The 23,663-nt window shown below is 42.3% G+C and overlaps 2 protein-coding genes across 4 annotated transcripts; both read left to right on the top strand.

Annotated features, from left to right (window-relative positions):
• Positions 1-705: 705 nt before the first annotated feature.
• Positions 706-8,348, top strand: LOC117000707 (myosin regulatory light chain 2, smooth muscle minor isoform). Of its 3 annotated transcripts, XM_033068647.2 has the most exons (5): positions 752-809; positions 1,631-1,666; positions 6,289-6,486; positions 6,647-6,808; positions 7,846-8,348. In XM_033068647.2, the coding sequence occupies exons 3-5, from the start codon at positions 6,303-6,305 to the stop codon at positions 8,016-8,018; spliced, it is 519 nt and encodes a 172-aa protein (XP_032924538.1). In that variant the 5' UTR covers positions 752-809; positions 1,631-1,666; positions 6,289-6,302; the 3' UTR covers positions 8,019-8,348. The 3 variants fall into 3 exon arrangements, with proteins under 3 accessions (XP_032924528.1, XP_032924538.1, XP_032924519.1); XM_033068637.1 differs by lacking the exon at positions 1,631-1,666 and having other exon boundaries at positions 706-809; XM_033068628.1 differs by lacking the exons at positions 752-809; positions 1,631-1,666 and adding an exon at positions 4,663-4,822.
• A 9,495-nt stretch (positions 8,349-17,843) lies between these two features.
• On the top strand, positions 17,844-23,133 carry LOC117005324 (myosin regulatory light chain 2, smooth muscle minor isoform-like). The gene is made up of 4 exons (XM_033076869.1): positions 17,844-17,951; positions 18,215-18,413; positions 18,574-18,735; positions 22,330-23,133. The coding sequence occupies exons 1-4, from the start codon at positions 17,850-17,852 to the stop codon at positions 22,500-22,502; spliced, it is 636 nt and encodes a 211-aa protein (XP_032932760.1). The 5' UTR covers positions 17,844-17,849; the 3' UTR covers positions 22,503-23,133.
• Positions 23,134-23,663: the final 530 nt, after the last annotated feature.

The following is a 23,663-nucleotide window of genomic DNA, read 5'->3' as shown; positions in this document are numbered from 1 at the left end:
AGGCGACCACACACTGAAACAGGCAGCCCAGACACAGCGTGTGGAGTCTCCCTCACTGGAGATGTTCAAGAACCGTCTGGATTCAATCTAGTGCCGTGTGCTTGAGCAGAGAGGCCGCACAGATGACCCAGGGTGGTCCCTCACAGCCTGAGCCATCCTGTGCCTCTGTGGTTCTGTGTTACCGGCTCCGCCCCGCGCTGCTCCGCACCATCGCAAGCAGCTGAGAAGAGGACTAGTTCCTCGGGCAGACAGCCCCGGCCTCGGACAGAGGAGCCCCTGGGCAGGCGGAGCAGGACGGGGGGAGCAGCGCTCCAGCGGCTCTGAAAGGCCCCAGAGCCGCGCAGCCCCCTCCGCGCCCCGAGCCCCTCAGCAGGGCGGGGCGAGCGGGGACAGCCCCGCCCCCGGCGCGAGCAGGAAACTCCCGCCGTTGCCTTACAAGGGCAGGCGCGCGACTCCCTCCGCCCCTCGCCTTTGGAATGTGGTGACCGCACCGCGCTGCACCAACGCGTCGCCGGGGGAGGGGGGACGCACACAGGGTGGAGGGGCTGAGCTCGTGGCCCTGTCTTTCTCCTTCAAGGAATGCAGGGACTCCAGGGAAATAACGTGAAACACGCGGGCTGCCGCGGCTCCTCTCCCCGGCACGGCTTGTGGCGCCTGACCCCCGAAGCGATGAGCCAAGCCGCCACCTCCCCCTCCTGCGCGGATGGTCTCGCCCACGGCTTCCTTCCTGCCCGGCAGGGCGGCGGCCGCTCCGCTCTCCGGAAGTGCCGCTCCTGCTACTCCCCGCCGGTGCTGTGTCCCGCCGCCAGGTGAGTCGGGGGGCTCCGCCCGCTGCCCGCGGGGCCTGGGGCCGGCGGCCCGTGAGGGGTGGGGCGGGGCCGGGCCGGGGGTCGCTTGCGGCCTCGCCCGCCGCGGGCGCAGCTCCGCTCGGGGCTCCTGCTATTGATGGGGATCCGCCCTGCGGGATGGAGCTGGGGAAGACCCCGACTCCGGGCCCCTGTGAGCCGGGCAGGGCGCGACGCCGCGGGGACGAGCTCCCTGTGCACCATACGAGGGAATTGGTGTTAAAAGGTGCTGTTTGCCTCCCTGCCGGAAGAGCTTGGCTGCCTCCCGGCCACATCGAGCCTCTGCGGGTGTTTCCTCGGCTTTGTCGGAGCATGGGAGGGGCAGGGCTGGGAGCTGCTGCGGTCGGCAGAGGGTGAGCTCGTGGGACGGGGTCTGTCCCTTCCTGCGCACGTTTTGGAATAACCATGCACAGGGGACTGCGTGCAGTGGTTCCCCGGCTCTCAGAACTACAGAATCAATGAGGTTAGAAAAGACCTCTGAAACCATCGAGTCCTGTGGCCGACCACCGTGGGAACTGGACCATGGCACTGAGTGCCACGTCCGGTCTTCACTCAGACATCTCCAGGGATGGTGATTCCGCCACCTCCCTAGACAGTTCCAATGTCTAGTCACCCCTTCTGTGAAGAAGTTCTTCCTTATGTCCAACCTAAACCTAGCACAGTTTTTTCTCTCTCTTATCCTGTCGCTTGTTGACTGGGAGGAGAACCCCGTTTGGCTACACCCTACTTTCAGGTGTTTGTAAAGAGCAGAAGGTCACGTCTGAGCCCTGTTTTCTCTTTTGCAGACAGGCTGTATTGACTCCTTGGTGCTGGATTTTGAGGCAAGTGTGATTCTTGCAGAAGGATTTTGGGAAACTTCCTAGTGAGGAGTGTGTTAAAGTAGATTTTATGGCTGGGTGGGACAGCATAGGGTTTGGTTTTTGCTAGTTTGCTTTTATAAAGTGTAATCTGCTCTTTATTGAGCCTTGACACAGATCTGCTGGAGAGCACTTTGCTCTTATCTTTTCCTGTTGCCACCCAGATTATGATGGATGTGTGACTGTATATGATGCTGTAATTGAGTACATGGACATAACTTGAGATTTAGCTTTGAGGTTGACTTTTGAGTTTGATGTTCTATCTTAGTTCATGTAGAGACTTACTTGGCTCTGGGTTTGGTGATTTATTGTGCAGTGGTTTGGTTTTTTTCAGTGACAGATTTTGCAATTACTACAATAGTCATAATTTTGAAATATTGGAGTGTTTCCTAAAGCATAACTTTTGGTCCCTGTCTCTGAACAGGTCCAGCTTGCACCACTGTTAGTGGGCTGTAAATTTTCACAGCTTATTACAGTAATTTCACGACCATAAGGCGCACCGGACTATAAGGCGCACCCCCCGGGAGCCGGCACATTTCGCAACTTTGTAGATCATATAAGGCGCACCAGACTATAGGGCGCACTTTTTTTTTTTTGCAGTGAGGCCCCGCCCCAGCTCCCCCTGCACGCTTGCTGGCCGAGGCCCCGCCTCAACCTGGTAGCCATGGGCCCCCGGGCCCGCCTGTACCCGGCAGGGCCGGGCTATGCCCGCCGCCAGTCCGTGCAGCATCCCCAGGGCCCCGCTGCTCCGGGAGTTCCCTGGCACTCCGGGTGTCACGCGCTCCCCTGGCGCACTGGGAACCCCGCACTGCCGGTGCGCTCCGGGAGTCCCCTGGTGCTCCGGGTGACCCAATGCTGGCAGGCTTGCCCCGTACCGCCGCTGCCCTGATTCCGGCTGCTTGCCCCCTCCTCGCACGGCGGCTGCTCTGATTCTGGCGGCTTTCCCCCTTCCCGCGCGGCAGCCGCTCCGATTCCAGCGGCTTTCCCCCTCCCCGTGCAGGGGGTGCCCCGATGCTGGCAGGCTCGCACTTCCGGGGTGGCAAATGTCGCAACTTTGTACATCAGATAAAGCACACCGGACTATAAGGCGCATTTCCGGTTTCGGGGGAAAATTTTAATCAAAAGGGTGCGCCTTATAGTCGTGAAATTACTGTACTTGGCTCAAAATTTTCAGTTGCTTGGGTTTTTTTTTCCTTAAGGGTTTATTACTTCCCAGAGGAAGGGACCACAAGATGACTCTCTGAGCTTCTGCAGTTTGATATCCACTGTGACTGAACAAATGACAATACACAGGCAGCACAAAGCAGCACAGTGCTGCTACTATCTATTATTTTTTCAGTATGGGAAAGTCTTCCTAAAGAAAGGCTGCATTTTCAGAAATACCTTATGATAGCTCTCACAGGTTAGGTCTTACATTTGAAGTTTCTTGGGCACCTTCCAAAACAGGCCCCAGACCATTCAGTGCAGCATAGTATTAAACAACAGGGACTAAACTTGCCTGTCATTACTTGCCCTATGTAATGTAGAGTATTCCCACCTTTTATGTACTGAAATTCTATTTGCAGCCTATACTAACCTTATTTCAATTATAAAAGCATTGGCTTAGGTGTGGGTCTTTTTGTTGCAAACACTTTTGGAACCTTTAAATCGTAAATTGATCTCTGGCTAACTGCATTGATGACTTTTGGTTTTCTGAAGATGTTCCAAAATGTACCACCCTCTTTCTAACAGAGATTCCTGGAGCTGAGTTCAGTGTTTCAGGTATAGCTGCACCAAACCTGTGCTGAAGGGCACTGCAGTCCTGTGAGATCTGATGTTTCTTTGTAGCTAGGCTGACAGCTCTTTTAGACTGGAGGAGTTCCCAAGCTTAGTTCAGAGAAACTTAGAACACAGTAATGCATGCATTGGCACTTTTTCATTTTTTTCCTATTAGAATATTCTCTGATAAGTCAGTCTTCTTAAAAAGAATGTGCTGACAGTCTGCTTTTGTTACCTCCTCTTGCTTAGGATTGAATTGTAGGTGAGAGAATTGCAGGTAGTGGCTTGCTGGGAGCACTGCCTTTGCAGCACTGATGCCTTTTCACTGATCCTAAAATTGCAAGCCAGACGCAGTTAGGTGATAAAAAGTGATTATCTTTAAAAGGGTCCTTAGGGTGCACAACACACTGGATGAAAAAGCTCCGAAGATGTGTAGTATAACAAGTGGATACAATTTTATATGCTCAGCAAATTAGAGACATAAGTGATGAGGTAATTCTCCCCTGGTTCTATCCTTTTCTGAAACAACCCCTCCTCCCCTTTAGATAGGAACTAAACTTTGTTAATGAAAAATGTGGGAAGCTGTTTTGACCTGGGTGTCCAAAGAATCTAACCTTGGACCCCCATACCTCAGAGCCACTGGGGAATGTATTTTGTCTTTCTAATAGAGTAGGTAAAATCCTAGCTATGAATACAATAGTACGCTAGAGAGTTGCAAATGTATGAATATGGAGATACATAAAAGTGAAAAGGTAAAAATTAGTTTGGTCAGCATCAGCACGTGCAGAATAAAATTTTTGTTGACTTTGAATGAGGTATATCCTGAAAGTTGCATTATTTCAGAGCAGAGTTATTCACATACAGTGTTTGGCTCTATTTTGGGTAGTGGAACTTCTAATCAATAATCCAGAGTTAAGTGAGTGCTTGCCTGAGGGTTTTTACAGCGGTAAGAAAACCACCAAAGTTATGCACAACCCTCGGCTGCAGCTTGAAAGCAAACTACCTTTGTTGTCAGCTGTCTACATAAATATCTCGAAGTCAAGAGTTCACATTTATTTGTTGCAGTGTTGTGGAGGCCAGACATCTCGGGTAGCTTGTGGTTAGTGAGTGCAATGAAGAGAACGTCTGCGTTGTTGGGCGATGCGCAGTTGCATTTCATGGGCTATTTTTAGTTCAGGACATAATAGTTTGTTTTGTACGTCAGAAGAACGTTGTAGATGCACGTAGGATTTAAAAGTGTGGAATTAGCAGGGGAAATCAGTAGCTGTCAGTGTGGACAGACTGATAAGGACGTAACCATGGACTTTCCTTTCATGATCCAGATGCTTGGTACACCCTCTCAGGTACCTAATACAAAGCAAGGTAAAATGCCTTTCCTTTTATTAAAAAAAAAATCAAAACCAATACAAAATAACTGCTTTTTGCCTGCATGTAGGGTTGACTGTATAAGGGAGTTACTTTGCTTAATTTTCTTCCCTTTTTTTTAAAGGATAATCCCAGTTAGTGACTTCAGTCTTGCTTTTTAGGAGTCTAACAGAAAGTACTCTTTGAGCAAACTGAGACAGTTAGAACTCTGTTATGCCTCTGATTAGCATTGCATTTCTGACCAGATAGTTTGTTTCTAAGTTATAAAATTAATACTTGGTGTCAATTTCAGAATATTGATATTCTTGCAATTACAGGTGAGGCTTAAGTTTCTTCTTTCAGGAGACACTTGCTACAGGTGCATTCTGTAAAATTCAGAGCCAAGGATGGAAGGAGTCTGGTTTGCATAACATTTTGTTTGAGCATTATGGAGGATTATATCAGTACGGATTGCATTTTAGTTTTAGCTTAATGCAAGCAGATTTTATGAGACTTTTGGAAACAACATTAAAAGGGTATAACTTCTGATCCAAAAGCAGTCTTGACGGCCTTGTGTTTGCCTTTCAGTGAATGACTCAGCTTTTCGAGTTTGTGCTGTCATACATTTAGTTGGAACACTGTGTATATCTTCCCAGATAAAGAGATGCAGATAACTTTAAAGCCTCACTTCTACCCTGAATATATTAGTGTTGTAACACATAGTAATCTACCATGTTTATTTCTTCATTTGACAGCTTCCAGGGAAACAATGACATTGGTATACCTGTGATGTGTGAAAATTTATAAAAATATATAAATGTTTCTGAGGGTTGGTAGTTCAAAAGAAAGTCTTCACATTTTTGTAGCTATTATGCCTTTAATTCATTTTAAAAAGAGTATGCTGGCATTTGCATGTGTTGTGTAGTAGTTCCACTGTGTAAGGGAATAGCACTGTAGAGCTTTTGAACTAAGTCAGTGGTCTCTCTCTCTCGACGGCAGCTAGTCTAACAAAATATTATTCAGAGCTTAAAATACATTTCTTCCCCTCCAAAATGTTAGTTTAGCATACTGTCTGATCTGTTTAACCACTGTGCTAGTTTAGCAGCATATATCCTTCTATGTCAACAATGCCTCCCAAATTCGCAAATATGTAGTTGTCTTGGTTTGTGGAAGATGAAGGTGGAGTATTGAATCAGCAATACAAGCACTATGTGAGTTTCATTTCAAGAGCTATTATTTGATATGGTTTTTTTACTGTAGCCTGATATTGGCCTACAGTGCTGGTCCCTGAATCCTCAAAGGCTTTATGCTTTAATAGCAAGTGAAGTCTGAACGAAAGTGGAGCAGGAGATACTGAAATAAATGTGTACTTTGGGGTTTATGCTGATAGCATGAAACTTAATGTCCCTCTGCTCATCCTTCCCCCGAGGACTTGCAATGTGATTTAATAAGGCTAAATCTTGGATATGTTTCTGTTTCCTTAGAACCAACAGCCACCATGTCTAGCAAAAGGGCAAAGACAAAGACCACCAAGAAGCGCCCTCAGCGCGCCACTTCCAATGTATTTGCGATGTTTGATCAGTCGCAGATCCAGGAATTCAAGGAGGCCTTCAACATGATCGACCAGAACAGGGATGGCTTCATTGACAAAGAGGACTTGCACGACATGCTCGCCTCCCTTGGTAATGTCCCTTTGCTGTTCGTGCTTGCCAGGCAAATTGGTGCTGCCAAAATCAAAATACTGAGTTTGGGATATGAGAGGTGTCTCAGTTTGTGTTAACACTTCTGGCATTACTTCTTCAGTTTGAAAGCTAAAGCAAGTGTGAATCCCTTTATCTGTAGGAAAGAATCCAACGGATGAATACCTGGATGCCATGATGAATGAGGCTCCGGGCCCCATCAACTTCACCATGTTCCTCACCATGTTTGGTGAGAAGTTAAATGGCACCGACCCAGAGGATGTCATCAGGAATGCTTTTGCTTGCTTTGATGAAGAAGCAACAGGTACATGGGCAAAACAACAGTGTACACATATTACTTCTACTTCCTTCTGTAACATTAAATACTTGTGGTTATAGAAGTGGTGATCAGTTTTTTAACTCTGAAAATTTTAATTTCTGCAAACTGAAAATCATGCCTGTATCCTCGTGTGCTACATTTGCGTTTTAAGTCTAGAAATTTCAAATTTCTGTCAGTTCATTCTGTTGTTAATGACAGGAGAAAGTGTAAAAGATGTTGACTGGGAACCAGGGTCTTAATTTATTCCTAACTTAAAATTCACCTTTGGGGCTCTTTTATGAGGGGAATCATTGTTTTTAAAGCTGTAGTGCTTTTATGAAGAACTTGTTTTTCTGTCAGCAACTTGGATCCACTTTCCCTCTGGTATGTTGCACTAAAAGGAGAAAAAAAGGAATGCAAAAAAATTCTTTTGTGACTCGCAAGGCTGATGATAGAAGCAATCACAAGTTATACAAGCCTACTTGTTTAGTAATTAATGCCAAAAATCTGTTCTTTGCAATCAGTCTGGTAAATCTGAATTTTACCCCTGATTTAAGATCAATTTCAAATACTGTAAACTTTTCCATGTTTCATGCACTTGTTGAATGTTAATAGTCAAGTCCCATGACTTTTTTTTTAGTGGTTTTTCAGTAGGAATCCTCAAGGTAAACTGATCCCCTTTGTGATTTTTAAAATACTGAGTTGTCAGAAGGTTCTTGGTACTATTGGGAGTATAGACCTGCTGTTGGGAAGGATGTCCAATATGAATACTGATAAATTTTTATGTTCTTTGGAACACCACAGGCAAAGCATATAATGGTCTTTATTTTAAGCAGCGGGACCTTTCAAACTAAGATGCCTGATTTGATTGAATCCTTGTAATTATTTGCAGTTTTAGTAATAGGCTTTAATGGCGTTATTTTCATTTGGAAGATGAAGACTGTAGGTATCTTTAATTGAGGGAAAGAACTCAAAGAAAGAAATTATCACGCATGTATTAGCAGGAAAATGTAAAAACTCTGTCCTTCTACACTGTGCTCCAGGGTTCATCCAAGAGGACTACCTGCGGGAGCTGCTGACCACGATGGGAGACAGGTTCACGGATGAAGAGGTGGATGAGCTGTACAGAGAGGCCCCCATCGACAAAAAGGGCAATTTCAACTACATCGAATTCACGCGCATCCTGAAACATGGAGCAAAAGACAAGGACGACTGAGCAAACCCCTGGATACCTGCAGATTATCTCTACATATATGTTTTTTTGTAACGGTTTCTTCCTCATAGAACTTGTTGCATGCATTTAGCTCCAAAGCTTTTGTCTTTTTCAATATATTTATCTATTCCAGGCCATTTAGGCACATTTGCACCTGTAATCAGACTGGAAGTGGCGAAAATATTGTGAGGGAAAGGCTACAGGACAAACATTCCCTGGAGTTGATAGTCCAGGAAAATAATCTCAATGTTTCTGGTTTAGCTGGATTTTTACATTTTTGTAATAAATGCCATTTTGAAATAAAGATTGCTATATAGATAAAATACCTCAAAATCTTTTGTGAAGAATGACATTTCTATTACGCATTTACAAATGCAGCTGCGTTCATTGCATTTTTCTTGCAGTTGCAAGGCAAGCTAGAAATCTCATTTTCATAGTGTTCAGTATCACAGGGTTCTGAAATGCCCCTAGCAGCATCTGCTGACATCTTTAAAAATGCAGCTGCAGAAGTATTTCAGGTTTTTGAAGTGGGATCTGACTACTGTATAAGTAGTTAACTAAAGAAATGGTTAGGGAAGATGGTTACAATTGCCTCATGGCCAGCAGAGAACATCTGATTCTTAAGCAGATACTATGGCCAGCTTTTGCTTCCTTTTTATACTGATGGGTTTTCTAGCAGTACTTTCATGTCAGTGTGCATTCTTCTTTGCTAAGCAGGGGGGAAGTAGGCATATTTTTTCCCTTCTGCTGAAAGCAAAGCAATCTGTGCTGGCACTAATTAACAGCAATACATGGCCAGAAAACTTACATAAAGCTTTATTTTTCTATAGCTAATTCATTTGTATGTGATAATATGAGCCAAGTCAGTCTGAGAATTAACTTGGTAAAACCCTATAGGTGCTGAAGTTGTTCTCACTTTTCAAAATATCATACTCATTCAAAATATCAGTTCTATTGGTAAGATGGCTTTTAACCAAGCACAGTCAGTCATTCAGAACTGGTTGTGCTGATGTCTCAAATACAAAGAGAAGAGGAGGGTTGTTCTGTTAGTATGACCATGCTCTTCTGTGTGCCTCGTTCTCTTGGCTATTGCAAGTTAGAAAGCAGGAGAATTTATTTTGCCTGTGTATTTATAAATTAAAATAAAATAGTGACCTCATATCCAGAAAGTTTGCCCTCAGCTGTATCACACGACTTAAGACCCCAAGGAGTAGGAATTCAGCACAAAGGATTGTAAAGGCTCTGATAGCTTGTCCTGTAGGGTGGGTTTGTCTCATTCCATGTGTGATAGCATGAAGGCTTGGTTACTTAATCTTGCTTGTGTTCCCATATGGCAACTCTGGAAAATACTCTGGCTTCAGGTTTGTAAATAACTTGACAAAGTATACTCAGCTGGTGCATTTGGACTATTTTTAAAATTTTTTATTCCAGGTTTTTTCTACTTACAGGCTTAATTAAAGTTGAGTTTTCAACCATTCTTTTCCCAGTTTTGTGTTTTATCTGCTAACAAACTTAGCCTCAGTTTTTCTCCTACCCACATTATGTTCTACACTATTTCAGGTTGCCAGAGCCGCTCCTTTTTTTTGAAAAGTTTGCTTTTTAACTATCTTGGTGTTCTTCAGTAATGGCTGCTGAATTATTTCTCCAAGTGACACCTGCAAGTGTCTAGGAAGTATTTTACAAGTGTGCATGGAAGTTTTCACCAGCAGTGCCCATGTGACAAAGACAAGAGATAGGAGATTTAGGAAACTGTCTTGTTGAAATGTTGCTATGTAACATTAGGCTGGAGACTGAGTTATGCTGTCACTTTAGACTGATCTTGTCACCTCTGTGCAATTCAGTACTGTATGCATACACGCAAGCAGCCTGTTTGAAGGACAGATGTAAGATATTGATTATTTTTTCCCTTTGAGTATCTAAATGGCATTAACATTCAGACAGCAGTTTACTTTTGTTAGGAACACTGGATCCCTAAACCCTTTTCTTCCTGATCCTGTTTTCTCTGTAAATGTTAGGTTCTGGTATGTTACACTGAGTAAGCGGCAGGTGTGCCAGCTGGATATTTCTTGCTGGAAATAATGATTTTAAAATCGTAAATATGAGCTACATTGAAAGAAAATCTCGTATCCTCCTTGAGAGGTAATTGTCGACTTCAAAAATATTCTGTACTGCTGCTCTTGCTTTCTGAACAGCCAGCTGAAATGTGAGGTGTAGCTGTTTTGTTCCTTGTCAGTCTTGGATGCTTCCTCTGAGTAGAGGGTGAGGCAGAACTGTACAGACGTAAAGATACCTACTCAGGAAGGTTTGTTACTCAGGAAAAATATCCAAGGATGTGTGGGTATAATGACAACCTTCCAAGTTCCAGTTTCCCTTTTTTTTTAAATTGTAGAAGACCAGTTAACCTGCAAGTGGGTACAAATCCCCTACCGCTAAGAGGGTACAAGGCCAACAGCCCCAGCCAAGAGACCATATAAGAGCATCAGATGCGTTTTGTAGCTAGGCAGGGAGGAATGTGACAGCTGAGGTTGCATGCCGAGGGCTGTGGGGATGTGTCATCAATAATTCACTTCCAAAAATAAAAATAACTTTGGTCACTGAAACAGCTTAAAATTCTGATGACTTAGCCTTAGCATTTTGCAGCCAAAATCTTGGAACCTAATCTTTTCTCCCTCAGGGTTCATATGTAACAGTCTCCAAACTCCACACCAGATTAAGCTTATGATGAAAAACTATTTTCATAGGCTTATGCACACATTTAATAGTCTTACATCTACAGTGATCTATAATGCCCTGTGAAGCACTACTGAAAAGCAGTGATTTATTTTACATGACCCACTTACCTTGTTCTAAGGCTACAAACACAAAGGTCAAAATTAAGCCAAAGAGCTACTGAGGCTGCACAAAAACCCTCCAAATAGGACCATGTTTGTGTTGAGTGCTGCTAGGGGATGTTTACCTGCTACCTTTTCTTCCCCACTCTGCTGCTGGAGATAAAGGTAATGCGCAGCATTTTACACTTGTTTCTGCTCTTTATTTAAGCAAATAAACCCATCCTTGTGGCACAGTGATCAGATGACCGAAGCGTTTCACAACAGCTTGTTACCCTAGCTCAGCAAGTAGGCGATGTCACAGAGGTGGTGTCCCTATACTCCAGAGCAAGGATCTGTTTCACCACTGACCTAAAGACTATCTTTGGATCGCTTGTTTCTAGGATCCCTGTCATATCTGGAGAAACGAATGCGGCACAGCGGCACCATCCTGGCACAGGGCATCAGTGACAGCATGCCTTTGTGTCCTGACACCTGCATTCAATCCAAAAGCTGGAAAATATCTGAAATCTTGTCATCACATATTTCTCGTGGCCTTTTCTAGTCTGAAGTGCTACTAACTTATTGTTTGGGATGTTCGTGGGGAATTTCAAACAACAAATGCAAAGATATTCTGACAATACAAATCCAAATAATGGGTGAGTAACAAAGTAGAGTCAGGAATATTTTAGATACCAACAGTTAATCCTCCCTTGGTACTGCTTACATGCTCCTGTTTTGGTTTCTTACTTAGTTTGTCAAAACTCTAGTGTCATTTTTAGATAACTTTCATCTTTGGAAAAATTATTTAGGATTAGAGTAACTTGGAAACAGTATTGCAGAAACTAGGAAAAATACAAAAGGCAAAAAGAACTCAATAAATGCCTCTTAAAACACAGCTTAAAATTAAGTTATCATGAAATACTGAAAAGTAATACTGGGGGGGGGGAGAACCCTCTGAACAGTTTTTTTGGGGTTTTTTTTGTGCTCTGAGCACCAGCTCCACAGAGATCACTGTTTTCCCAAACTTTTGATATACTAGATAGAAAATTTCCCATCTTAAAAAAAAAAAAAAAAAAAAATAGAAAAAAAGGGGAAAAAAAGAAAAAGGTAGTGACACATGGCTGCTTTTCCTACTTTTCTGTGCAGCCCACAAGTAAAAACACTGCCAAGGAATGTTTTCAGACCAGAAGTGTGATATTCCCTAGAGACCATACATAATAGGCCCTGCATCACAGGACTTAAGGGGTCAGGCAGTTTGTATCGATGTAATAAATCTGAGGGAGGATGTTTACATGTTTCTCAGCAGCAGGCACTTAAGAGGAGAGCAGGAAATCAAACTGACCTCCTGGAAATCCCAGCTGCCTGCTGCATGCAGACTCCTCTGCCATGCAGCTGTGATTCAGTTCCTCAGTAGAGCAGCCTCAATTTTTCAGCTTTAATAAAGCTTGAAAGTCAGTTACAAACACTATAGGATTAGGCAGGTCAAGACTGACTTTGCTGCTGCCAGCATCTGCTCCTTTAGGCATCTCTATTAGTCATTTTACTGTTCTTGTAAACTGCTTCGTTTTGCAAGGTTTATTTACTCCTTAATCCTAATTTTGACTATTTTAGGGTATCACTGAGTACAACCTCACTAAATACTGAACTAGGCTTTGGCTTGTTTTTTTAATTATGAACAGACCTCAGGAATTAAAAGACAGCATTTCACAATAACTTCCAGCCTGTGCCAAGCATATCCAAGTGAGTGAGTGTAAATTGAGGCCTGTAAGACCTGTCTTAATATGTGCTAAAATAGAGCTGGCATCAGACATGATTTACTTGAATCTTGACTTAGCCTTGTATCTAACAGGCTCTGGGGTTTTTCCCCTCTTTTGAGTTCTTCCTTAATTGTGAGTTAACCATCTCTAACACAAAAGGTAGTGGCAAGATATTCCCACCCCATAAGAAGCATGTTGATTTTGAAATTGCTCCACCAGCCAACCAAACTTGCACAGGCATCAGCTGATAAGAAAACTGATAACAGCTTACTTCTCATGTGAAACACGTGACTAAATATGCTGCTTCTTGTTTTATGGGTATGTTTTAAAACATTATTTTAGACTTATGGCCAAGCCTTGAGCACACTTCATTTTCTTCCATATTTGTACATACACACTGTCGGACAGATACAAACTCTAATATACAGAGAGAGCACATATGTACATCCTTAGGTTTATCAGAACTAATTACATTTGTTAGAAAGACAAAGACTTGGCTAGAATTGTTCCAACTTACCAGCTAGGATAAAAAACAAGGGATGGCCATACAGCACAAGAGTCACAACACTGACTTTGATGATAGAGAACAGGGAACAAAAACCCAGCAGAAATCAACAGCCCAACAGCCAAAGATGCATTTTTCAATGTTAAGTTGGGGTTTTTAATTTGTGTTCTTTAGGTATAAAGAACTTTGGATCTGGGAATGCAAGGAGTACCATATCTGCTGAGTAAAATCCTTCAATACTCTGTCAAACACGTCAGTGTCCATTCATATAGTCGCTGAGATGCAGTTTTAAATAAATATATTGAAGTTTGTTTTGTCCTGTTTGCAACATTTCATAGACTGACTGTACTTTATTTACATTTCATTAAATATCTCTGCTTTATCCTTCAACCTGCTATATCATTGTCATACAATGCTCTACAGAACTCATATTCTTGCCTTCCTCATCCATGTATACTGGAAGTTATTAGAAAGTCAAAACTGTGCTATTTTTATGGAGAAAGAATATGTATTTCTTCTATAGGCTCCACTACATACTCTGAGAGCCTTAATTTGTCATGCTTCAGCATCCAAGGTGCAGCAGGAACCACCTGAGAAAGCAGTAACCGTATTTATTCATGAGGTCATTGAATTAAAACGGGGAAAAACCTGCAGTCTGAGGCCCTCCAAGACACTCAAGTGAAGACACATGTTCAGAATCCCTTCTTTAACTCGTGACTCCTCAAATGTTTTCCCCTTGGATCAAGCACTGGAGTTATTTTTGGAATAATTCCAGAAAACCTTGCGATGCGCTCAACATCTCAAAGGGAGTGACTGTCACTCTGACTGATATTGCACTGCACTTGTTGCTAGACAGAGGCAACAGATGGAATCGGGGACAAAGGGATGGAAAGGCAGAGGGATGAGCCAAAATACCAGGTGAAGCAACTGACAGACAAAATGCTTTCATAAAATGATAGTTTAGACCTAGAATTTAGATGGATATGTTTAACGTTGACTCTGCTGTCAATACTTAATCTCCGTAATTAACATTTGTTGAACAGTGATAATATGCTCTGAAAAAAATCTCCTAACTGCAAAACCTTCCACTCAACTTTCATACAATTTTAATTCTTAATGTGGAAATCAGGTATCTGCTTTTTTATCTAGTCTCTCTTTTCAGACCCTTTTGTTTCTTACGCACATCCTCAGTCTTACTTCTATGCTGACCAAGGGTATGGAATGGCTTCTGTACAAGAAAAACTAAACTGGGACTCTCTGCTACAGCTGATATAAGGACACACAAGAACTTTCTAGAAGCAAAACTAACACAAAAGAAGTGGACACACAATTCAGCCTTAGTATTTCTTCCAAAACAAAGTCTAGAGCATAGAATAAACATTGGAATAGGTATGGTCAAGGTTAGTAAGGTGCAGTTTTTCATGTAACAAATAGCAACCCCGCAAAGGGCTCCAAATACACCAGCAAAGCATACTGTGGATGCTAAATTGACATCAAGTTAACGATCGCATATTAGGCAAGTTCATGAAAGAAGCTCACTGTGGGTTACTAAGTATCACATCTGGCTCAGGGTAGCTTATGTCTCTGTGAACTAAAAAGAAGATATTGGGAGAGCATTCTGGGAAGATATCATAGGCTTATGATTCTCATTTGATTCTTATTCTTCCCTAAGTACCTGCATATGGCCACTGCTGCTGCCCTTCCCTAAAAACACCCTGTATGCTCTCTCTCCTCCAAAAAAAACAGCAAATATAGAGAAGAAGATATATATATATTTTTTTAAGAATTATTATAAATAAAATCCAAAACAATAAAACTCTCCAGTGATCTTCAGGGAAGACCTCATAGCATGTATTATTTCTGTAGATCCATCCTGGTGGTGCTCCAACCTAGAAATGGAAAAAGCAATTGCTGGGCTTCCCTGTCCTCAGTTTCAAGATTTATTTGCCAAGACTTTGCTCCCTGCCTTCCTTCCACATCCAGAATCCGCATCTCTTTGCACTGGTCTAGGCAGACTTGTACAGTGAGCCAGTGTACACTCCTGTAACATTCATTAAATTAATAAAGAAACATCATATAACACAGACCAATTCTGCTTCATTAAGCAACCAAATTAATCACAAATATTTGCATTGTAACTCAGCAAAGTTGGGAAAATAGAATCATGGAATTGTTAAAAGCTGAAAAATACCTCTAAGATTGAGTTCAACTGTTGATGGAAAGAATTAAATGAAAGGAGGAAAAAGGTTTACTGTAAATTGCTCACTATCTGTAGCCACCTTAAAAATTAAGTATGACACAGATAATTTTGAAGATTTTTTTGACCTTCAATTCAAAGAAAACAAGCATTTCAATGGCACTGTATCATTGAGTATTTTAGACAGAAAGGATAGGAACAATTAATCCATTTTGCTTAAAAAGGTTTTTCCTTAAACAAGACTGACACAAATGAGAAAGAAGAAGGGAATAATGAAGGAAATAGAAAGAAGAAAAATTAAAGACTTAAGAGCTCAGCATTTCTTCAAAACCATCTTTTCAGAAAGGATAATTTCTGTTCTGAATGTTTGATGCACAGGTCTGAGGAAACACCACACTCACAAAAAAGCCCTTACTTTTTTCCCTTTTCAATATTTATGTCAGTAAGTTAAAAAATATTCTCTGAATATTATAAAAGGCAAAACAAATCTTTATTTTCTCTTTAAATGTATTGCTAGGATGAGTGCTGTAATCAAGTAAAATTGAACCATTTCTAAAAGTGTTACTTAGATTTACACAGAACAGAAAATGGTCTGCCTGTAGGAACTGCTTCTCATTCCACCGTGATGCAACAAATTGGAGACAAAAGCTTCCAGAGAGAGACACAAACTGACATGCAATTTTGTCATTAAGAACTGATCTCATGCTGGGCCAGTAATATTAGTGCACCTATCCCCACATCTGCAGAAGTTAAACACTGAGAACACCATACACGGTGACAGGTATCCTGTAACACCCTTTTAATAGCATGAAAAACAATAAAAGAGTGGCATGCTTGCAGTAGTGGTTCAATTTAGAGTAACTGATGAAAGAAGTTTAAATTAGAGATCAGATAGCTTTTCATAATTAAATTTCAACACACAGTTCAGTTGTTCAACATCATCATGGAGTATTTTATTAACTCTCTTTAACATCTTGATATTCCTACTGCTTTTCTGCCCACTCATACTTTGCATGCAATTATCTTGAAACTATGTGCCGTGTCTAGTAAGTAGAGAATTCTTTACTCAAAACTTTTTCCATTAATAGGCTTTCAATTTAGCAAAGTTTAGTCTTATATTGCACTTTGTGTCAAACTTTAGAAGGGTGATATTAAAATTAATTGGTGAAGTATCATGAGCTAATTAGGCCAAATTCTCAGCCCTCATGAAATAACTTCTGATTTGAGAGGAGAGCAGGGAAATAAAGTTGGGCCTCCTGGCAATTAAAACATCTCCCTGCAAATTTGAGACTGCAACTTCTAGATTACACATTAGATTACATGTTAACTTCAATAGGTCCAGTGGCTAAATTTAGTTCATTTACATTTAGAAATATAATTACTTCAGCAAAAGTCTGTTTGTCTGTTTTTTCGTTTTACAGAATGATCAAGGTTGGAAGAGACCTTTAAGATCATCTAGTCCAACCATCAACCCAGCACCACCATACTCCCCAAGAGCCACATCCAGACACTTCTGGAACACTTCCAGACATGGGGACTCCACCACGCTCCTTGGGAAACTCACTCCAAGGCCTGGCAATACTTTTCCTCCTTAAGAGCTCTTGTTTTCCAAGACACCAACAGAGCCGACAGCAGGCAGGAGGGGGATTCAAAGAGTGATGATCTGGCAGTGCAGCTTTCCCATGTGACCACTTCAGAACCTCTTTGTGCACTGAACAACAATCTCCTTGGAACCCAAGCTCTTTGTGTGGGACTTCAACAAGAAACATGGCAATAAGCATTCCCTTTGGAAAATTTAAAAAATGTGCAAGTCGGCTAAAACCGAACTGCTTCTGAAGCTACTTCAGACACCATCCCCCATACACTAAAAACAGCTTGTACCTCAATTTATTTGAGATCCTATATCAAATTACGAATGGAAAAATAAGTCTCATCCTTTCTCATTAAGAAAATACATGCAAAAATAAATCGTCCAAGTGGCCTTACAACCTATAGCTGTGAGAGGCATTAAGCAGGAGCACTCACTTAGAAGACTTCCAGATGCAATCTGGAATTCTTCTGATCCCTCAAGCGAAATCGAGGAAGACTGAAGGTAAGGGTAACACCTCACACCTGCTAATCCGGGCAGGACGTCCCGCAGGATTAGGAGGCTTCGTTCAGCTCCCCGAAGTGACACCGCCGTGTGAACCTGGGGGCACCGGCCCCCAGGAGCACGGAGCGACGCTCCAGCTTCGCCGTGCGGAGGTTTTATGCACACAAAAGCAGAACCCCACGGGAAGCTCCGGCTGCCCGCAGGAACCCTCCCCAGCTCCGTCCCCACTGCCCCATCCATCCCTGCCCTGCAGGCGGCGCCCGACACCGTGGCCGCTTCCCCCGGGCTGCTCCAATGCGGCCGAGGCGGGGGGCGCGGGGAAGCGGCCGTGGGGCCGTGCGGGGCCGTGCCGAGCTGGCTTCCCCTCAGAAAAGTCAGAGCGGATTGCGATCCCTAAGGGAAAGCCCTGGCTGCCGTCTCGCTGCCCTCCCGCCGCCTCTCCCGGCTCCCGTCCCCCCCGACCCGGCGGGGCGATGGTTTCTCCAGGAAGCGCTGGAACATCCGCCGGGGCCGCTTCCGGCCTTCCGCGTCCGCCCCTACCGGGTCCGAGCCGGGTCCCCGCTGCCGCCGCTGCGGTGAGGGTCCTCTCAGGACTGAAACTGAAATTACTTTACGTCTTCTAATAATGACTCCGTTTCTGGTTTATTAGTCTGCCTTTCCTTTATCCATATTTCCTTCTTCTCTTTTCCCCTTCTTGAAAATACCGGGGAAATACGTTCTGATGAGAGGAAATGAGAGCGCGTTAGAGGCGCGCTGTAACATTAAACCGTAGTACTTTTTCCTTTTTTAAATCCTAACTCTGATCGTACTGCATTTACTGTATTTCCTCTCTCTCTAGTGTCCAATAATCAACATGTCTAGCAAAAAGGCAAAGACGAAGACCACCAAGAAGCGCCCTCAGCGCGCCACTTCCAATGTATTTGCGATGTTTGATCAGTCGCAGATCCAGGAATTCAAGGAGGCCTTCAACATGATCGACCAGAACAGGGATGGCTTCATTGACAAAGAGGACTTGCACGACATGCTCGCCTCCCTTGGTAATGTCCCTTTGCTGTTCGTGCTTGCCAGGCAAATTGGTGCTGCCAAAATCAAAATACTGAGTTTAGAATATGAGAGGTGTCTCAGTTTGTATTACCACTTCTGGCATTACTTCTTCAGTTTGAAAGCTAAAGCAAGTGTGAATCCCTTTATCCATAGGAAAAAATCCAACGGATGAATACCTGGATGCCATGATGAATGAGGCTCCGGGCCCCATCAACTTCACCATGTTCCTCACCATGTTTGGTGAGAAGTTAAATGGCACCGACCCAGAGGATGTCATCAGGAATGCTTTTGCTTGCTTTGATGAAGAAGCAACAGGTACGTGGATGCAACTCTTGGCTGCTTGGCAGGGTTTTTGTGTTCGTTATTTGAGTTTCCAAGCTGTACGCTGATTTTTGCTCCTTTATGAATTAAATATGAGATGATAAATCCTAGGTGATCCTAGATATTCTGCTGAATTTCTGTGTGAGAGTAAAATCTGTCTGGTAGTTCTGTGTCAGTACTGAGGACTAGCAGGACACTAGTAGCGCTGTTCATCAGTGAGGCTTTGAAGAGGAGTGCTTTAACTGGGCCGTGTGTATATTCCTCAAAGTGTGAAACAAGATGTGTTTGCTCTAAGATGAGGAATTCAAATCAGTAATGTGTGATTTTTTATGGCATTGGAAGGTAATGATGGGAAATCTGTCATACAAATGAGTTTGTCCCCCCTCTGCAGTGGGTCTGAGAGGTGGCTAAATTCTTCAGATGTTTAATATTTCACAACACACTGTCCAGACTTTGTAAAGTCTTACAAACCCTCGCCTGGCTGAGGGTTGTTTATGGCTCTGAGGACAAATGTTGTGGCCTCACCTGCAGCTCAGTTTGCTTTCAGATTGCAGGAAGGGCTGCAGTCTTAGCAGTCTAAAGATAAAAACTGGGTGGAGTGTAGAAAGCAGAAATGACAGATTGGACTGATTTGTAAAGCAAGGTGAAGGGAAAGAGTGAAACACAGAGCTCAGTTTTACTGTATCAGACTTCCAAGGTTGTGTCTGTAATCTTGAGATTAGAGTTTATGTTTTATGTATTTATTCTCCTAGGCTATGATTCCTGAGAAGTGTGTAGTGACTGGGGACAAATCCATAACGCTGTGTCTACACCTTTCCTCACAACTCTCCACCACAATATTTTAACCAGTCTATATATGCTCAGCACCTTTCAAAGGATATCCTTCCGTTTCAACAGCTATTTTCAGTCTGTGTTTTTTTAGCACCTTTTGCCTTTTCAAAGAGCATCCCCTTCCTGCTTAGGTGTAGGTAAACAGGCTTTCTGTTGGTTAGGCCTTTTCAAATGTTAATCGACTTCCTCTCTCTCAAGGGAAATCTCTTTACCATCTCCTGGAGAAGGAAGTTTTGGTAGTAGGTTAATTATTTTCTCTCCACATGTAGTCTAATTCACTGTGCTACAGGTTTTAGGTTTTTTTCGTGTGCACTGAAACAAGAGCCTGTGAATTACATTGTAAAGAAAATGGTTGTGCTTCCAGTTCTTTGGAATAGAAACTTTGGTGTCTGTGTAAACAATAACTTAGTGGTTTGGGCAGCCATATGCTGATAAGATTGATTTTAATATCTCTCAGATCTGCATGGTAAATGTTTTGGTCTAGTCCTACAGTGGCTTGAGGATACTAGTTTGTTCCACTGTCTGTTTTGTGTCTTATGCCACCCTCAAATTTTAACCAGGATACATGTGAGATAGTTATGCTGCTTTATTGAATTTTGATTTATAGTGGTCAAAATGAAGTCTTCAAAATAGCATGTGACATATTTTTAGAACCCATGTTGTATTAGTGTATTAATATTGTCTTCTTATTTGGCTTCTGATCAGTTTGTTCCTTTTAAAAATCTACAAAAGCATTTCCAGCTATATCAAACTCTTTTTTCACTTCATGGTCTTCACATGTAAGTTTGTATGGGCCTGATTTTCTAGCTCTACATTAGTGTAGGTCTTTTGAAAAGGGGTAAAACAAATCAGATCCTATAGATGAGGATAAGGTAGTCGTACTTGTTAGATTTTATTTACATTTCCTATATTGCCAGCCTAGTTGGATATGTTGCTTCAGCATTACTATCATGTGTGGTGCTGTGGAATTGGTATAAAAGTTGAATCTGTCTGCATTTGGAATATTTTTTATCTGGTCTTTGATCCTGCATTGTCATCTGCTTTGTGCTGCCTGCAACAGTCTGAATCTTTAAGTTTTGCTTCATTTACCTGTTACTCCCCATCTACGCTGAAGCTGTCTGGGGGGGAGAGGAGCCCTGTTTGCTTTACAATTTTTTGCTGATAAAACTTGTGAGTATTCCTGGTCTGGCAGCCCAGTTCAGTGTTTAAACAGCTACCTATTCAGACAGGAGCAATTAAGTCCTTGAGGCTAAACTTGCAGCACCAAAGGCTTACATTCTTTGAATACTAATCCTTATGTCATCTCTCATCACTGCTTGGTCTCTGTAGGACAGCAGAAAGAGAGTCTAATCTGTCTGGCTGCCTTTTCCCTCTTCTTTATGCCCATCTTCAAGAGAGAATTCCAAGGTTTGACCCATTAGGATGGGCCTGGCTAGCTGATCATCTCTGTATTTCCGAGGTAGAAGATTGCTGCTAGCCTTCTTCATTTGCAGTCAGTAGCCAAGGGCTGGTCTACACTGGGACATGGTGCTGTTTTCATTAGCATATGTTGAAACACATTTTTTCCCCCTTCCTCCAGCATACACCATCCCATGCTAATTTGTCATGCTCATTGACTGCTTTTTGGTCCCCTGATTCCTTGTTTGGTTTTGTCTCTCTAACGAACTCTGTTTGCTTAACTTATGCAACTCTCTTTCCAAAGCAGCACATTTTTATCACATTCTAATTGAATCTACATCAGTTGACGTGGGTGTCTGCATATGATTTCCAGCTGTTCCACAGAGCTTACTTTCTTACTCTTCTTTTTGGAACCTACTTCTGCCTCATCTGTTCTGTTACTGACATTTCTCCAACTAAAGTTCAATAACCAATTTCTTTCTCAAATGAAGCAACTATTGTGCTGCTAAAGGTATGGCTAGTCATATTTCAGCATTTAGTAGTTTCTGCATTCTACTGTCTACCTTTCATTATGCATGTTTCTTTTTTAATCTTTAAATTTTCCTGTAATTATTTGGCAACTGGTTCTGCCCATGTCTTGAAATAGAATTAGCAGAAGATACATAGAAACTGCTCCTTTTTATATCTTTGTTAACTTCCTCAAAAACCTTCTGAACTTTTAGCATAAAATAAGCAATACGTCCTACTCTTATTTTTTACTGGGTTCTCTAGCCCTCCACCATAAACATTCTTCCTACCTCCTGAGCTAACTTGCTCAGTCCTGTCTGAAAGTCTCTTCTATTATAAACTCCTTCCCTGGACACTTGCCAGGAGTTCACTGTATCCACATAAACTGCCTTCAGCAACAGTGTTGTGCAGCACTGAAGAGCCGGAGTGGTTATTTAGTCCCCAGGGGAAACTAGTTTATAGAGGATGTGCAAATATATCTAATTAAGGCAAGAAAAACATAGTTCATGTAAGAGAACTGCTTGTATAATGAAGACTAGCAGTGACAGGAACTTGTTTTTCCACTTTGAGCCGTTGAAGATCAGTAGATGGAAATAAGTGTTATTACACCACAGCAGGTCAGGCCCTGTCTTCAAAAATCTGTATGAAATGCATTAAACTTCCCTTCCCTTTGCACTCAAGGAATTTCTTTAGAATTCAATAAAGGAAATTTTTTGGGCTCTGTGCAAACACAAGTGTAATGTATTGATGGTTAATTGCCTGTGTGTTGGCATCTCTGAACTGCTGCTTTTGGAGACCCAGCTAAGAGGCTGAGCCTCCCTTTTGCATTTCTCTCTGCATGTCTCATTCCAGGGTTCATCCAAGAGGACTACCTGCGGGAGCTGCTGACCACGATGGGAGACAGGTTCACGGATGAAGAGGTGGATGAGCTGTACAGAGAGGCCCCCATCGACAAAAAGGGCAATTTCAACTACATCGAATTCACGCGCATCCTGAAACATGGAGCAAAAGACAAGGACGACTGAGCAAACCCTTGGATACCTGCAGATAGCACCTTTAAATTTCTTTTTTTTCCTTCTCACTAATTTTATTTCTCAGGATCTGTTTTTTTCTTTTTTTCTTGTTGGGACCTTTTGCATACATTTTTAGCACTGCAGCTTCTTCCTCTGTGGATCCTAAGGCTGCTCAGGCACAACTGCACCTTTGTAATAAGACTGGAAAGTGGCAGGGAGAGAGAGGACAGCTTACAGTGATAGTGGTTGAGTGGCAAAGATCAGAGAGTGTGGAGGCCCAGGTAAAAATGTCAGTGCTTCTCATCCTAGCTAGATTAATTTTACATTTTTAATGATAATTTTTCAAATAAATCACTGTCTACTAAGTGCATAATTAAAATTTTCATGCTAGAAGTATTATGTTTCTCTAATGATATCTGTAAATATTTTTGCAACTGTTTGCAGTCATGTTGTTACCTATTTTTGCCTTAAAAATGATGCATAAGTCACTTAAGCATACTGATGTTTGTACTTCAGCAGCTGAGTATTTCATCTGCTACTGTGAGCATACACATGAAGAAGACATTCCCATCCTTCAAATTTTAGTGTGTTGTAAATTAATCATTTCTGTCCGAGACTTGCACATTAAACATTTTAAATCTTATGGATGTAGTTGAGCATGTATTTTACCACTTCAGTGCCTCCATTTCTCGACACTGAGTACTATATTAATACCACTTTAAAAAAACTTATAGGTTCTTGTGGTTTTTTTAAAAAACAAGGTGTCATATATGGGTAGAGTTGCTGGAGTGATGCTTCTTACCAGATCTGTGGTGCTGCCCATATTGAATCAATAGCATTTCATTGCAACCATTTATTTATTTCTTTCATCTTTCTGGTTTTTTCAAGGCACAGTAAGAACAAGGCTGGATGAAGAAGGAATGTGTGCTGTCTCTGTCCTTTTTGTTTTCTGTCTGAAAACGTTATTCTTTTTTTTTTTAATGAAACAATATATAGTATATTTTTTAAGACCTCCTGCTGTGAGTGGTGTTTTGGATGTGTGAGACTTGAGGCATTCCTTTTTGTTCCATTTCTCATAGTTGTATCCACTATAGTTTTTGTGGTATGGAAGGCGCGGCAGATTTGCTACAGTTCTGAAGCAACTTTGCCATAATCTGAATGCTTGTCGTCCTG

Source organism: Catharus ustulatus, chromosome 1 (genome assembly GCF_009819885.2).
Source record: "Catharus ustulatus isolate bCatUst1 chromosome 1, bCatUst1.pri.v2, whole genome shotgun sequence".
In the NCBI taxonomy this organism is placed as follows: domain Eukaryota; kingdom Metazoa; phylum Chordata; class Aves; order Passeriformes; family Turdidae; genus Catharus; species Catharus ustulatus.
This window is presented reverse-complemented; position numbering and strand designations above follow the sequence as displayed.